General features: G+C 45.4%; 1 protein-coding gene and 1 non-coding gene across 2 annotated transcripts in view; one reads left to right on the forward strand and one right to left on the reverse strand.

Annotated features, from left to right (window-relative positions):
• LOC132836313 (zinc finger translocation-associated protein-like) overlaps nt 1–787 on the reverse strand; it is a 28,582-nt gene extending 27,795 nt beyond the window's left edge. Inside the window, exon 1 of the mRNA XM_060855723.1 lies at nt 456–787. Within this exon, the coding sequence (XP_060711706.1) occupies nt 456–600 (145 nt within the window). The 5' untranslated portion in view covers nt 601–787. The remainder of the gene's footprint in view (nt 1–455) is intronic.
• An 8,104-nt stretch (nt 788–8,891) lies between these two features.
• Nucleotides 8,892–8,964, forward strand: trnat-ugu (transfer RNA threonine (anticodon UGU)). The gene has a single exon. It is a non-coding gene; the product is annotated as a tRNA-Thr (tRNA).
• Nucleotides 8,965–17,524: the final 8,560 nt, after the last annotated feature.

Below are 17,524 nucleotides of genomic sequence, written 5' to 3' on the forward strand. Positions count from 1 at the left end.
TAATGAGACGTTGCTAGTCTCTGTATAATTGAGAGGGTGAGTGTGCATTGATCACAGGCCTTATCCTGGTTCAAGTTGTGTGCTTAGCAGCTAATATTTCAGGAGGAAAGGCGAGGGACAGAGAGACACGGTTGTCGTGACGGTGGGCAGAGATTGGGAATAACCCAGTACTAATAGGGATGTGGCTCTTGGTGGTAGAGGCCTGTAGTGGCAGGCAGTGTGTGTGTATGAGAGAGAGTCAGAGCGTTCCTGTCCCTCTGTATCCTGCTGGCTGGGGCCATCCTTGACCATTTCTGGTCAAATCCGTCAGATGGAGCTGTGTGCCGCAATCTCCGACCTCTCTCATACGACAACTGGCCTTTGTCTGGGGTCTGGAGCGGGGAGGGGAATCCTAGAGAGAAACCCCCTCCTCTTTGCGATCGCTCAGGACTGAGCTTCCCCTTCCCCAGTCTTACCTGCTGCAGGGCTCTCCCCTTTAACCATGACTGCAGAGACTTGCTGTGAGGTAGCCTGCTGCAGCTCCGGGCTGCGCTTTATCAAACCTTGGGGCCCCTCTGCTGCATCAAGCTCCATTTTCGGCATCCTGGGTTTGTACTCCATGCTGAGAGGGAGGGTGGTCAGCAGCACCACCAGAGATACAGAGAGGAAAGAGAGAGCTAGGAACCTGCTGTTTCCACCCTCTCCTAGCCCAAAGCTGCTCCTGACCCTGGTGCAAACATCAGCCCCTGTACAAACTGCAGCCAATGAGCTCTGGAGCCCCACCTAAGGGCCCCTGAGGCTCCTTTAAGGGCTCCGGGGAAGATTTAAAGGGGAAGTCACACATTCTAAATATATGTTTTATATGAGAAACAAGAGGAGGAGAAGGCCTACAGGAACATTTTATTTCAGGTCTCCAGCACCCCCAGTACTTTGCTTTTGCTCAGAAAGATCATGCCTGTTCTGATTGGAGTCCTGATTCCTGTATTACAAAAACACAACATTGTGGATGCTGGAGGTCTGAAATGACAAAAACTACACAATAAGAACAGAATGCTGGAGAAACGCAGCTGGTCTGCCAGCACAGGTGGAGGAGAAACACAGACAACAGGGGTTTAAGAAAGCTGCTCACCATCATATTCTCAATCAAGGGCAACTAGGGGAAGACAATAAATGCTGACCCAGCCAGTGAAGTCCATATCTCATGAGTGATTGTTAAAAAAAAATTCTGAGGGTCACTGAACTCGAATCGTTAACTCTGATTTCTGTCCACAGATGCTGCCAAACCTGCTGAGCTTTCCCAGACATTTATATTGTTGTAAACAAAAGTTAGTCTTTTGAGGCTAGTATGACATCTTCATTTCAGTGCCTTGCTTGTGTAAAGCATATTTCAGGCTGATTTATTTATTTTATGTTCACATTTATGTGTGACTTCCTCTTTAAATCTTTGTAGGAGCCGCTGAAGGAGTCTTACAGGCCCTCAGCTTGGGTCTCCATTACAGTTCTGAGAAGTGTGACACTGGACTTGAAACATTAACTATATTTCTCTCTCCACTGATGCTGCCATACCTGCTGTGTTTCTTCAACACTTTCTGTTTTTATTTCACATTTCCAGCTTCTGTGGGATTTTACTTTCCTTCCAAAAAAACTCTACAAGTCTAGATGCGTCTGAAGAGCTGAGTCAGCACTTTGAGTTCAAAACAACCTCAAATCCAGAGAATAGTCACAATGGAGTGGAAACATTTGCTTTCTTCACTGCTGCTGCAGACCTGCTAATCTCCACTTTCCTATCTGCCCCTCATGACCCTTAAATCCCTTATTGATCAAAATTGTCCATCTTCAGTCAGTTCAATGGGTCAACCCTCAAGCAGGGTGATAATGAGACAAGTAAAAGAGAAGCAAAAGATGAGTCTGGAGGTGGTGTAAATAGCAACAGCAGAATCATGAACATAACCCCCTGAAAAAGTACATAGAAGTCCCAGCAAAGGCCATTCAGCTCAACTTGTCATCTATACTCCACAAATTTCCAATCACATTCCTGCTCTCAAATACCATTTTTCTCAATGATTGATCCAGTTGCATTGCACGTAGTTACATCATTCAATCACCAAGCAAATGGTATCCACAGTGTCAACTATTTGTGTGCGTGCGACCTTTGCTCTCACATTCCTTTTGACATTTTTGATCTTGGGATGGTACGGTGGCTCAGTGGTTAGCACTGCTGCCTCACAGTGCCAGGGACCTGCGTTCAGTTTTTGCCTCGGGCAACTGTCCGTGTGGAGTTTGCACATTCTCCCTGTGTCTGCATGAGTTTCCTCCAGGTGCTCCGGTTTCCTCCCACAGTCCAAACATGTGCAGGTCAGGTGAATTAGCTATGCTAAATTGCCCATAGTGTTAGGTTCAGGGGTAAATGTAGGGGAATGGGTCTGGGTGGGTTGCTCTTCGGAGGGTTGGTGTGGACTTATTGGACCAAAGGGCCTGTTTCCACACTGTAGGGAATCTAATCTTTCATCCTGGGCACAGAGGGCTGCTCAGTTGGTGAGGTGTGTGTTTCTTAATTAATATAATGCTGTGGTGTACCATGAGCACCAAAACGTAGACATATGTAGCTAGAGAATTTCTTTAACAATGGAACATAAGTTTATTTTACAAGAGGAAATCAAAAGAAATTTATAAAATTATGAGAGGCATAGAGAGTGTTGTCAGAATCTTTCTCAGAGTTGAAATATCTTATACTAGGGGCCATGCATTTAAGGAAAGAGGGAGAAAATTCAAAGGAGAAATGAGAGACAAGTTTTTTACACAGACCTGGTAGGTGCCTAGAATGTGCTGCCGGGATGGTGGTAGTGGCAGATACAATATGCGCATTTAAGGGGCTTTTAGATAACCACATGAATACACTAGGAATGGAGGGATATGGACCAAGGGCAACCAGCAGAGATTAGATTAATTTGGTGTCATGGTCGGCACAATATTGTGGGCCGAAGGGCCTGTTCTTGTGCTTTACTGATCTATGTTCTATATTCTAATAAATTAAAACAACCCAAGCTATCTAAATGTAGAATAGAATAAGAAAGATCTTAAAACACACAGGAAAACAAATATTTCATCTATTTCCTGACATTAACACTTCACAGCATCAAGTCCAGAGATTTTACCCCCTCTATTACAATTCTTCAAATTCAATGTAACTAATTGTGCCCTGCTCCATCTGTACACTGTGAGGCCTAACACGCAAAACTGAAAGCTTAGACTTCCTCAGCTTTGTAATAATCTGCCGATGTCTTATACCAAACACTCCTGGTCTGGAAGTTACTGAAACTAACTTTCTACAAAGATATCTTGCTGTGATTCTGACTCCAGTCAGGTCTCCTGCAAAACTGCTCAAAAACTTCTGATCTTTAGGTTTCCTGAGCCAATATCAATTATTAATCATCTTAATGTAGAAAAAAGCTTTTTCACTCAATGTTTCCATTCTTGGTCATAAAACAAGCACAATACTATCAATCTTCTATTAACACTGCAGGGGTTCCCTGGTCTCTGACGAGGTTCCAGAAAGACTTACTGACCGAGATTTTTTAAAGTTTTCGCAAAAGGTTTTGGTGTGGCATTGTGGCTTGGTGGCTCAGTAGTTAGCACTGCTACCTCACAGCAACAGAAACATGGGTTCAATCCCAGCCTTGGGTGACTGTCTGTGTGGACAAAGTTAGAAGTCACGCAACACCAGGTTATAGTCCAATAGGTTGATTTGAAATCATGTGACTTCTGACTTTATTCACCCCAGTCCAACACCAGCACCTCCACATCATGTCTGTGTGGGTTTCCGCTGGGTGCTCCAGTTTCCTGCCACAGTCCAAAGATGTGCATCTTCAGTGGATAGGCCATGCTAAATTGTTCCATAGTATCCAGAGAAGTGCAGGCTAGGTGGATTAGCCATGGAAAATGCAGGGCTATGGGGATAGGATGGGACGTTGTTTGGAAGGTCAGTGCAGATTTAATGGGCTGAATGGCCTCCTTCTGCACTATAGAGATTCTAAATAAAAAAAATTAACACTTATATGTCACTAGTTTGAATTGATACGTTTCTTTACCCTTCATTGCTATAACATTATAATGATAATACCAGTAGCTCTGGTTTGGTCCTGGTTCTGTTCTAGCTGAGGTGGATCTGGCACCTGCATCCTTGACATGCCCCCCAGAGTGGAAAGAAGTGGCAAAAACTATTACTAATGAAGCCTCAGCAAGAAACGACCCAAAGACCTGCCTTCAGGCAGAGTCCATGTGAACGAATGAATCTTTTAGACTCATGTGCATGGACCCTCATGTTTTTTTCATGGATGGGAACATTGCTGGCAAGGTTAATACGTACTACCCATGTATAATTTCCCCTGCACTAAGGGACTTACTCGGCCATGTCAGTGGGCAGCTGAGGGTCAAAAACATTGGGTGTGGAATCACATGTAGGCCAGACTGGATCATGACAGCAGATTTCTCTCAGTTAAGGACAATTGATTGATTGGTTTATTTTTTGTCACATGTACTGAGATTCAATGAAGTGTTGTTTTGAGTGCTATACAGGCAGATTATCCCATACAAAGTGCATCAGGGTAGCAGAACAGAGCGCAGACTGCAATGTTACAGAGAAGGTGCAGAGAGAGAGATCAGAATTAATGTTTGAGAGGTCCGTTCGAAAGTCTGATAACAGCCAGAACCTATTCATACGTGTATTCAAACTTTTATATCTTCTTCCCAATAAAAGAGGATGGAAGAGAGTATAACAACCGGGGTGGGAGGGTCCTTTGATTATGTTAGTTGCTTTCCTGAGGCAGGAGGAAGTATAGATGGATTCACCTGCAGCCTTCTCTCTTGAAATCTTCTGTAGGTTCTCCAAGAAGACCAGCATGGCAAGAGGCAAAGACCAGCTGACCATTTGGAGAGAGAGAGAGAGAGAGAGAGAGAGAGAGAGAGAAGAAAGCAGCTTTGGTGAATCAGAGACAGAGCCAGAAAGAGAGAGAGAGGAAAATCTACAAGAGACCTGGGAAGTATCGTAACCTTAAAGGGCCAAAAAGGATTAGAGATGTTTATTATTAAAGGTTATTGTAAATTTGTTCCTAATAGGATTGGGACTGTTTTGCATTGGAATCGGATTGTGTTCATATTGATTTGACCGTTTTGGTATTATGGGACATCTGGGCAAACCCATTCATAATGCTCTGGAAGGAGTTGTCTAACTTGTTTAATGAGGAACTAGACAACATGGTGATCATCAGTGCCAGGAACTTGACACTCTTGACCATCTCTATCTCAGCACCATTTATACAGACAGGGGCTTGCCCTCCACCCTGCATCCTGAAATCAATGACCAGCTCCTTCACTTTGCTGGTGTTGATGGAGAGATTGTTGTCTTTCCTGTATTCTGTCTCATTGTTGTCTGGCATGTTGGCTCAATGGCTAGCACTGCTACCTTAGAATGCCAGGGACCTTGGCTCAATTCCAGCTTTGGGTGACTATCTGGGTAGAGTTTCCATGTTCTCCCTGTGTCTGTGTGGATTTCATCTAGGTGCTTCTGTTTCCTCCCGCAATCACAAAGATGTGCAGGTTAGGTGAATTGGCTATGCCATATTGTCCAGAGTTCAGGGACGTGTAGGTAGGTGCATTAGTCAGGGGTAAATGTAGGATAATGGGTCTGGGTGGGTTACTCTTTGGAGGGTTGATGTGACTTGTTGGGCTGAAGAGCCTGTTTCCAAACTGTAGGATTTCTATTCTATTAACACTGGTTGTATTGTCAGCAAACTTATAAATAGAATTTACAATGAATGATACAAATAATGAAATAGATGAGGGTTTATGAGAATTGAGGATAGTTTCATGGTCACTATCACTGAGACAAGCTTTCAGTTCCGGGTTTACTGAATTAATCTAAATTCCACTAACTGCTGTAGTGGAATTCAAACCTGTATTCCTAGAGCATTAACCTGTATGTCTGGATTACTCATTCAGTGACATGAGCACAATAACAATATCTCCCCCACTCCTGCTCCTGTACCTTCCCATCCACTCCTCTGTCTGACCCTTACATAATCTTTCATAATCACATTTCTTTCATTGCCCTGTCTTTGCTATTGCAGTGAGACAGCATACACAAATTCTAGGTAAAAACAAGGACTCCAGATGCTAGAAACCAGAGTCTAGATTAGAGTGGTGCTGGAAAAGCACAGCAGGTCAGGCAGCATCCGAGGAGCAGGAAAATTGACGTTTCAGGCAAAAGCCCTTCATCAGGAATAGAGGAACTCTATTCCTGATGAAGGGCTTTTGCCCGAAACATCGATTTTCCTGCTCCTTGGATGCTGCCTGATCTGCTGTGCTTTTCCAGCACCACTCTAATCTACACAAATTCTAGGCTGAATGCCTCTTCCAATCCCTGATTCCATACTGCCCTGGAGGTAGAACGACAGCCATTGGCTGATCATATTGCTGGAGATTCTATGCCATTGGCATCTGCTTCTCACCCTTGATATTTTTATAATTAATAAGCAGAAATTTAACAAGGAAAAGTGAACTCAAACAAAATGTCACTTTCCTTTGTTTTGGCTTGAGTTTGCTTTTACCAGGAGAATGCTGTTTAATCTTTGGGTCTAAAGGACAGTGATAGGGAGATGCTAACCCCATTTGCAATTGATTAGAACAGAAAAGACCCCAACTAATGGTAAGTCTTTGTCATGGACTTGTTACTGAGTGGCAACACAAGTAGATAGGGTGCAGTAGAAGGCATAGAACATGCTTGCCTTTATTGGTCAGGAATTGAGTACAAGAGTCAGGATGTTATGTTGCAGCTTTATAAGACTTTGGTTAGGCCACACTTTATTGTATTGTATTCGGTTCTGGTTGCCACATTACAGGAAGATTGTGGAGATCTTGGAGAGTGTGCAGAAGAGGATGCTGCCTGGATTAGAAGGTATGAGCTTTAAGGAGAGGCTAGAAAAACTTGGGTTGTTTTCTCTGGAGAGGTGGAGGCTGAGGGGAGACTTGATAGAAGTTCATAAAATTATGAGATGCATAGATAGGGTTGACGGTCAGAATCTTCTTCCCAGAGATGAAATGTCTAAAATGAGGGGTCATGCATTTAAGGTGAGAGGGGAAAGTTCAAAGAAGATGTGAGGGGTAAGTTTTTTACAGAGTGATGGGAGTCTAGAACATGCTGCCGGGGTGGTGGTGGAAGCAGATACGGTAGGGGCGTTTAAGTTACTTTTAAGTAAGCACATGAATATGCAAGGAATGGAAGGATATGGATCGAGGGCAGGCAGAAGCGATTCGTTTAATTTGGCGTCATGTTCAGCACAGCATTGCGGGCCGAACGGCTCGGTCCTGCACTGTATTCTTTTATGTTCTATGTTAGAATTACTGATCCCTTTACTGATGGAACACACGGAGTTAATCGAGATGTCTCAGATTAAGGAAGGGTCTTGAGTGATTAAATAAAGAGAAAAGCTGATTCTGGTGGTGGGAGGATCAATAACTCAAAGACAGATTGAACAGGATGGCAAAAGAATCAGGTGGCGATATGAGGCAAAGCTTTTTTAGCTATCAACAGTCTTTAGGAGAAGGATGTGATTGCTGACAGATACAGAGCTGGGAGTAGCCTCTCCCAACAGGAGCTAGGATTGGAGACAAAAATATCAATGGGGAATAAGTAATAAGTGGGATCGACTCTTCAAACAGGCCAGCACAGGTAGGACAGGCTGAATGGCCTCCAATTGTGCTCTTTATTCACTGACAGCTGATGGTCCAACACCACTAGAAATTGAAGGCCGTCCCAACACCCAATTCACATTGATCCATCATTGGCGATGTTGCCATCAGCTGTGTTACAGCAGCCCTAGCTCCCTTCCTAAGCCTTTCTGTTTCTCTGCCCTCTGGCACATTTCAAAGGAGGGTCTGTAGGGACTGTGTTCATAGGTTGTTCAAGGAGGAAGAACTTGCTGCAAACTGTAAATATTGTACATGCATTGAGTTCAGAAGGGCGAAGTGATGCTGGACTTTTGTAAAGCCCTGGTTAGGCCTTAACCAGGGATTGCATCCAGTCCTAGTCCCCACACTTTAGAAAGGATGTCAGAGCCCATGAGAGGCTGTGGAGGAGATTTACTGGAATAGGGCCAGGAATGAGGGAGTTTAGTTACAAAATTCTGTTGGAGCCATTGGGATTGTTTACGTGGGGTTAAAGAATGAATAAATAAAATTGTTCCCATTTTTGAAAGACGTTTGGACAAGATACACGGGTGTATGAGAGGAAAAACTGAGCAAATGTGATTGGGTGGACACTGGGCAGACACTTTGAGTTTGAAAACAAGAGTTCTTGAATAAATGGGGATGTTTGAGCCGTGGTCTAACTTGTGTTGACATCCAGGTGTAACTATTGTGCTGGAGTGTTGTTGCATGGAAGTAAACCCAGGATGTTGTTGCTGCTGGAGTCACTCACAATGCTGTCAATTTAAGGTTGCAGCTGAATCACAGGATCTCTTTCCTTGCCTCCTCTGCAGCTCAGTCACTCTGTAACTCAGACTCTGTATAGATCAGACCCTCTGTAATTGTCCCTTTAAGGATTCTACAATACCTGTCTATTTAAGATTTGGAGATGCCGGTGTTGGACTGGGAAGGACAAAGTTAAAAATCACACAACACCACCTAATGAAAGAGCAGTGGTCCGAAAGCTAGTGCATCCAAATAAACCTGTTGGACTATAACTTGGTGTCGTGTGACTTTTTAACTTTCTTTAAGGATCACAGTAGGGCGCCTACTTGTCCCATGGTCGCCCCCTGCTGGCCTGTCCCTTTAAAGACAACTCTCAGTCTCTGTCTGCACCAAGGTTGCGCTCTCTATCGGTCTTTACTATGATTTTCAAGCGGTGTGTTGCAGCTGGCTCCATAGCTCAGTGGTTAGAGCACTGGTCTTGTAAACCAGGGGTCGCGAGTTCGATCCTCGCTGGGGCCTCTGGGTTAATTTTTTTACATATATTGTTTTAAATCCATGAAATGGAACAAAACACGCACAAGTACAATTTTACGCCCCTCCCTCTTTAATTTTCATTACTCATAGTCCTCAGACTGAAATGTAAGAGAAATGTTAATAGTGAAGAATTTCTGCTACAGAAGTGTACAGAACCTCAAGGACACTTTGTTTAGTTGCAAAACTTTGGCACCTTTTGAGGTGCTCCAGAAAGACAAGATTTTACCGAAAGGAAAATATTTTTGTTGAAGGAGTTGCAAGACCAAGGAATGAAGAAGAACACAAAGGGGCTCTTGAATTTGAATAAAACTGAATTCTGCCTGCCAGCTACAATTTAAAAGTGTCAGTCAGGATTTAATTCCAACAGCCCAGATTTTAATATAAGTATTTGTGTTTACCTCCAGAATTTTACAGAATGGAAAGCGAGCCTTCAGCCCATAATGTCCATGCCAGACATGAAACATCTAATACCATTTCCCAGCACTTGGTCTGTAACTCAATGTGCTGTGGTGCATCAATGTTGATCTAAAAACTTAGAATCAGGACATTGGTGAGGTCACTTTTGGAATACTGTATTCAGCTCTGGTCTCCCTCTGATTTGAAAGGATTGTGAAACTTGAAAGGATTCAGAAAAGATTTACAAGGATGTTGCCGGGAAGACAAGGTATTTTCCCCAGGGTTGTGGAGACCAAACTGGAGGGCATAGGTTTAGGCTGAGAGAGGAAAAATGTAATAGAGACCAAAAGGACAACTTTTTCACTCAGAGGATGGTGCAAGTATGGAATGAGCTGCTAAGGAAGTGGTGGAGGCTGGTACAATTACACCATTTAAAAGGCAGTTGAATGGTACATGAATAGGAAGGGTTGATAGGGCTATGCGCCAGGTGCTGGCAAATGGGACTGGATTAACTTAGGATATCTGGTCGGCATGGATGAGTTGGACCAAAGTTACAGCGTAAAAATATGGGGTAGACCATTTAGGACAGAGATGAGGAGAAACTTCTTCACCCAGAAAGTGGTGGCTGTGTGGAATGCTCTGCCCCAGAGGGCAGTGGAGGCCCAGTCTCTGGATTCATTTAAGAAAGAGTTGGATTGAGCTCTCAAAGATAGTGGAATCAAGAGTTATGGAGATAAGGCAGGAAGCGGATACTGATTAGGAATGATCAGCCATGATCATATTGAATGGTGGTGCAGGCTCGAAGGGCTGAATTGCCTACTCCTGCACCTATTGTCTATTGTCTATTGTCAAAGTGTATGTTTCCATGCTGTACAGATCTATGACTCTGTGACTGGGCCTTTATTCACTAGAGTTTAGAAGGATGTAAGAAAAATTATTGAAATGTAGAAAATTCTAATAGAGCTGGATAGACTAGATGCAGGGAGGATGTTTTCCCTGATTGTGGAGTCCAGAACCAGGGGATACAGGACACAGCATTTAGGACTGAGATGAAGAAACCCTTCAGTCTGAGAGTAGTGAAAGTTCTGGACATCAAGATAAAAACAAATTATTGCGGATGCTGGAATCTGAAACCAAAAGAGAAATGCTGGAAAATCTCAGCAGGTCTGGCAGCATCTGTAGGAGAGTAAAGAGCTGACGTTTCAAGTCTAACTGACCCTTTGTCAAAGCTTTGGACAGCTTTGACAAAGGGTCAGTTAGACTTGAAACATCAGCTCTTTACTCTCCTTAAAGATGCTGCCAGACCTGCTGAGATTTTCCAGAATTTTCTCTCTTTGGGTTCTGGACATCAAGTCACTTCAAGAAAGAGAAGGATAAATGGTATGTTTTAAAGGCATCAAAGGTTTTGGTAGAAAGTGGGAACATGATGTTGAGATTGAGGATCAGCCATGGACATATTGAATGGTGTAGTAACTCAATGGGCCGAATGAGCTTGTCCTGCTCCTGGTTCATCTGTTTGGACAGTGGAGATAGAGAGATTCAGGGACAGATGACAGACAGCTTGAGGGTGGGGGAGTGGAGGGTGCTCAGTTGAGGAAACAGATATCCTGGACAGTGAAGGCAGAGAACTCCAAGGTAGAGTTGGACAATAATACTAAGCTGAGCCTTATATCCAAAACGTCGACTCTCCTGCAGTTCAGATGTTGCCTGACCTGCTTTGCTTTTCCAGCGTCACAATTTCGACTCTGGTCTCCAGCATCTGCAGTCCTCCCTTCCTCCAAGCCAATAATTAAATAAAAAGGAAGAGGTGAGCTCCAAGGTAGGACAGACACGGGGCCTCAGGGTAGGACAGGCGGGGTGGTCCAGTCTAGGAAAGACAGAGGGCTCCAGTATAGGACAGAGAGGGTGCCCCTGGATAGGACTGACTGAGGGCCCAGGGTAGACCATACAAAGGAGGTGCAGGGCTCCAGACAGAGGAGGTTGAGCGCTGAGTCTAGACAAAAGGAGGCTGAAAGCTCCTGGGAAATGCCGCCGACTCTGAACCTGTTTGATTTTCAGGGAATGAGGCCTCTGCGGGCTCAGGGAGACTGAGCTGATTCTTTCCCGAGGGGTTGCAGATTGTCTTTATCAAAGCCCAGACATCTGGCAGAGGCAGTGAGAACGCACAGATCCCTGGTGACGTGAGCTCATCAGCACTGCAGCAAAACACTGTTCACAGCAATGTACAAGGTCAGGCAAACAACAGAAGCCAGGCCCCACAATGACAGATCGCCTTCCCTCCCTCACTGACTCTCAGTACCTCCTTCACTGATTCTCAGTCCCTCCCTCATTCACTCTTCCTCCCTCCCTTCCTTCCTCACTCATTCTCCTTCACTCCCGCTCTCTCTTTCACACTCAGTCACTCTCCCTCCCTCACTCACTCCTCCTCCCTTCCTCACTTATTATCCCTCCCTCCATCTTTCCCCCTCAATCACTCTGACTCGTTCACTCACCGTCACTGTCTGTCCGTCACTGACTGTCCCTTACTTCTCCTCTCTTCCTCACTGACTCCCTACCCCCTCACTGACTCTCCCTCACTCATTCTCTGTCTCCCTCACTGACTCTCACTCAATGTCTCACTCTCCCTAACTGACTCTCACTCACTCTATCACTCACTCCCTCACTCTGTCAGTCTCTGTCCTGTACGGCTGTACAGGACATTGGTTAGGCCACTTGTTGGAATATTGTATGCAATTCTGGTTTCCCTCCTATCGGAAAGATGTTGTGAAACTTGAAAGGGTTCAGATAAGATTTACAAGGATGTTGCCAGGGTTTGAGGATTTGAGCTATAGGGAGAGGCTGAACAGGCTGAGGCTGTTTTCCCTGGAGCGTCAGAGACTGAGGGGTGACCTTATAGAGATTTACAAAATTATGAGGGGCATGGATAGGATAAATAGACAAAGTCTTTTCCCTGGGATCAGGAGTCCAGAACTAGAGGGCATAGGGTTAGGGTGAGAGGGGAAAGATATGAAATGAACCTAAGGGGCAATTTTTTCACTCAGAGGGTAGTATGTATATGGAATGAGCTGCCCGAGGAAGTGGTGGAGGCTGGTACAATTGCAACATTTAAAAGGCATTTGGATGGGTATATGAATAGGTAGGGTTTGGAGGGATGTGGGCCGGTTGCTGGCAGGTGGGACTAGATTGGGTTGGGATATCTGGATGGCATGGACGGGTTGGACCGATGGGTCTGTTTCCATGCTGTACATCTCTATGACTCTAAGTCTGCTCTTGATACTCAAGAACCTATCTATCTATCTCTGACTTAAACATATCGAATGATCTGATCTCTGCAGCCTTGTGTGATTGAATTCCATAGATTCACCACTCGCTGGCTGAAGATGTTTCTCTTCATCTCCATTGTAAAGGGGCTTCCTTTTACTCTAAGGCTATGCTGTTAGGTCCTAGTCTTTCCTATCAATGGAAAAATTTTCCTAACATCCACTCTGTCAAGGCTATTCAGTATTCTGTATGTTTCAATTAGATCCCTGCTCATCCTTCTAATTTTCATGGAGTATAGAGCCAGAACCTTCAAATGTTCCTCATATGTTCAGCTTTTCATTCCTGGGATCATTCTCGTGAACCTCCTCTGGACCCACCCACTCCAGGGCCAGTACATCCTTCCTGAGGTATGTGGTCCAAAACTGTTCACAATACTCTCAATATTATCAATTTTTAACACTGTCACTTCCCCTTGCAATCCCCCCACCTCGAGCGTTAGGAAATGGGAGATCCAGAAAAAGACAAATTCCCAAAAGTGTGTTTAAAAATGGAATTTTAATAAATCAGCAAGATGGAGACTTCACACCAAAACTGTACAAATAAATAAATACATAGGACAACAGATTAACACAGAGACAGATACACGACCTACAGGCGAAGGTCATGGTTTCACCTTTGACCTCCAGTGTGAGGTAAATGATTGGGAGCAGCTTCACCTTGTGACTTGATGCCTAAGTGGGGAAGAGGAGGTAGATCATGGCATTGGTGGGCAGTGTCACACAGACCCGGGCTCCATGACATTGTGCTCACTCAGCCTGGGTTACACATCATCTGAGTTAACGTCACTCAATGACAAGCATCCCACTCGGCACTAGCAGCTCAGACCCATGGGGGAGTTAGAATAATTGCATTCGTGATGAACCCCAGCAGTCTGGTTCCACACAGTCAGAAGAATAATGGCAACTAGTGCAAAATACTGCCTCAAAAACTCCCAGGAAGGAGTTCACAGGATTAGATACAGTGTAAAGCTCCCTCTACAATATTCCGCATCAAACACTCCCAGGACAGGGACAGCATGGGGTTGGATACAGAGTGAAGCTCCCTCTACACTGTCCCCCCCATCATGCACTCCCAGGAGAAACAGACCCTTGATCTTGATAGAATCTCTGTATTGGCTGAAAATGAAATGTACTGTAGAAGTTTCAACTAAATAGAATCCACTTGCCAACCAATCAGTTTCCTACATTTCATACAGTATAAATCATTTTTCCTGTTGACATTTGGCATTCTTGCAATTGTATCCTGATGATTGCAATATAAAATGCTTCAACAGTTTGTCTGTTTTTACCATGTTTCCTGGGACAGGAATCATCCGGAGATGTCTGCAACGATTCCTTGTGCCCAATGGTAATGGTTGAGGTGCTGTTTGTGCTGACAGATAGCCCTGGGTCTGAGGATGGAGTGAGAACCAGGTAATCTGTCTGTTCACAGGAAGCTCAGTGTGAAAAAAGAAATGAACAGAATCTCACGAGGATATTAATGTTAGTACAATATACACAACATATAAGGCCAAACCACTGCTATGTCTCACTCCTGAGTCACTGCATAGTGATGTGAGGTGACAGAGAAAAATCAGACAGAAGCTGAGGGCAGAGATGCTCAGGGCTACTGGCAACCAATGTCACTGGGACATCTGACCCCCCCCCCCCACTACATTGTCCTGAGCATGGGAGGCTTCCAATTCCTCAATGGTGAGAGTCCAAGTGCACCACTGGTGATGGACCCACTCCCCCAGTGGTCGCATTTCCATTCCCCCATTGTCAGGGACCCATTCCTCCATTGTCAGGGTCTCAGTTTCCCCATTGTCAAGGTCCCAGATCCACCACTGATCATGATCCCACTCCCCCATTGTCAGGGTCCAATTCCCCAATTGTGAGGGTCCCACTCCCCCACTCACAGGGGTCCAAGTCACATTAGTCCACAGTGAAGTTTACTGCTTGCTGATATGGGGAGTTTACTGCTTGCTGATATGGGGACCTTGTTAGGGCATGTATATTGGAGCTTCAGAAAAAAATTATTTGGAGGGAGCCTAGCACCAAAGCAGCAGTCGAGGGAGTAACTTCAGGGATGGGTAAGGGCACCAATGGCACATCACCCTGGGGAAGACAAAGGAAGGCAGTGCAGGTTACAGATATCTGGTTGCAATGCCACTGTACCCTGTCCAGCAGGCAATGTCCACACATACAGGCGCACCTCTGGGGAAGACATTGGCTCAGTTTGATCAGTTTCACAGTAATTGTCTCAATAGAAAGATCTCATTCCTAACCCTCACCTTCCCACCCATAACTCCAACAAAACCCCATCCCCAGTCAAGTCCAAGGGAACCCCATATGAAATAAAATGACTCTTTCACTCAACCAGCTCCCAATTAATCAAATCCAGCCGGGAGTTCTCCCTTGACCAGCCCGAGCTCAGATGAATAATTCTCAGATTCTGGTCGCAGTGTTGCGGCTGGAACAGGAGACGGAGGAGTTTCCTTTGAAATGGGATGTGGTTGTTTATCCATGTTGGACAGAGAGTGAGGGAGAGACAGTTTTGCCTCCAGTTAAGGTTCATTGCTCAGCCCCGGAATTTGTTGGGGTCTACGGTGGGGATGTTGTGGAGGATAGGTGTGGGGGATACTTACACCTCGGTCTCGAGTCCACTAAGTTTTGGTGTGAGAATACGGGGCGTGAGCCCCTTGTTCAGGTCCATTTCAAACTCCAGCAGTTGCCCCATGAAGTTGAGGTTGGGGGAGATGATGGGTCGTTTGCCCTTTACATATTTGTAGGCATCTGTCATAGTCATCAGCGTGTGCTTCATCAGGTAGGCAATGACCAGGGTGGCAGAACGGGAGACTCCTGCCTGGCAGTGGATTAGAACACCCTTGCCGCATTGGTGGGCTTCCTCTAAAAACAAAAAAACACAGCAAAAGGCCCAATCACAACCAGCTTGAGAAATGTCACAAAGTTTTCCTTCAATGCAACCCTCAGCCAATAAAGGACCGTATCTAGACTGTACAAAATGTGGAGGCCAGTGGGACAGTGTGCAGTGAGACAGTGTGCATGTGACAGAGTGCAGCGAGACAGTGTGCAGCGAGACAGTATGCGTGTGACAGAGCGCAGCAGGACTGTGCGATGGGACAGTGTGCAGTGTGGCAGAGCGCAGTGAGACAGTGAGCGGAGGGACAGTGCGCAGCGAGACAGTCCGCAGCAGGACTGTGTGATGGGACAGTGTGCAATGTGGCAAAGTGCAGTAAGACTGTTGCAGTGTGGCAGAGTGCAGTAGGATTGTGCAATGGGACAGTATGCAGTGTGACAGAGCACAGTGAGACAGTGAGCGGTGAGACAATGTGCAGTGTGACAGAGCGCGGCGGGACTGAGCGCGGCGAGACAGAGCGCGGATGGACAGAGCGCGGACGGACAGAGCGCGGTGAGACAGAGCACAGTGAGACAGAGCACAGTGAGACAGAGCACATTAGGACAATGTGCAATGAGACCATGTGCAGTGTGACAGAGCACAGTGAGACAGAGAGCTGTGTATTGCCTTCTGCACTCACCGATGAATTCGAAAGCCTCCTCGAAGTACTGACGGAGGTTCTGTTTGCTGTTGTCAGTTGCTGGCAGCCTCTTGTAATGTACAGTGCCAGTCTGTGCATGGTACAGGGGAAGATGGGTGGTGACATTGATGACATATCCCACATTTAACTGGCGCAGCCTGACCAGGTCCTGGGCATCACGCTCATTCCCCAGGTACAGGAATGGCAGGATGGGGCTCAGCTCAGCATTTTCAATGTCAGGGGTCAAGGGGAGTGCGCCTTCACATTCTCCATATGATCCTTCGAACACCTCGTTCCCTTCATCCCGTGGCCTCATTGACGCAGAGCTGGGCGCGGTACCCTCCTTCTCATACCCAGGTTCTGGAAAAACAGAGCAGAGAGAATATCACAATGCATTTCCCTCAGAATCAAAATCTCTCATCACTTACCCTCAGAATCTTTTCCTGATCATCCTCAATCTGTGTCCACTGGGTTACAGATCCCTCTGCTGCTAAAAACAGAAGGAAGAATGGACGACTGTTTATTGAGTAGTGGTACCACCTGGATATTGTAGAGTGCTTCTTATGAAATTCCAAAGTCAGAAGATGAAGGAATATGGAAAACGCTGGCATTAATAGCCAGGTATTTTATTTGTTCAGAACTTCATAAAGATTTGATCCATTCTGTAAACCCTGTGGTAGGAAATCACTCCATATGTAATTAAACCAGCTCCTTTGAGAGCCAAACCAGTTTTGAGTGAGCATTCAGTCAGCTATGACTCTATGTTCTATGTACTCACAGAGTCACAGAGATGTACAGCATGGAAACAGACACTTCAGTCCAACCCGCCCAGACATCCCAACCTAATCTAGTCCCACCTGCCAGCACCCAGCCCATATCCCCAAACCCTTCCTATTCATATACCCATCCAAACGCCTCTTAAATGTTGCAATTGTACCAGCCTGCACCATTTCCTCTGGCAGCTCATTCCATACACGTACCAACTTCTGTGTGAAAAAGTTGCCCCTTAGGTCTCTTTTATATCTTTCTCCTCTCATCTTAAACCTATGCCCTCTAGTTCTGGACTCCCTGACCCCAGGGAAAAGACTTTGCCTATTTACCCTAACCATGCCCCTCATAATTTTGTAAACCTCTAAGATCACCCCTCAGCCTCCAACCCTCCTGGGAAAACAGCCCCAGCCTGTTCAGCCTCTCCCTATAGCTCAAATCCTCCAACCCTGGCAACATCCTTGTAAATCTTTTCTGAACCCTTTCAAGTTTCACAATATCTTTCTGATAGGAAGGAGACCA

The sequence above is a fragment of the Hemiscyllium ocellatum genome, chromosome 46, assembly GCF_020745735.1.
Source record: "Hemiscyllium ocellatum isolate sHemOce1 chromosome 46, sHemOce1.pat.X.cur, whole genome shotgun sequence".
NCBI classification, from domain to species: Eukaryota; Metazoa; Chordata; class Chondrichthyes; order Orectolobiformes; family Hemiscylliidae; genus Hemiscyllium; species Hemiscyllium ocellatum.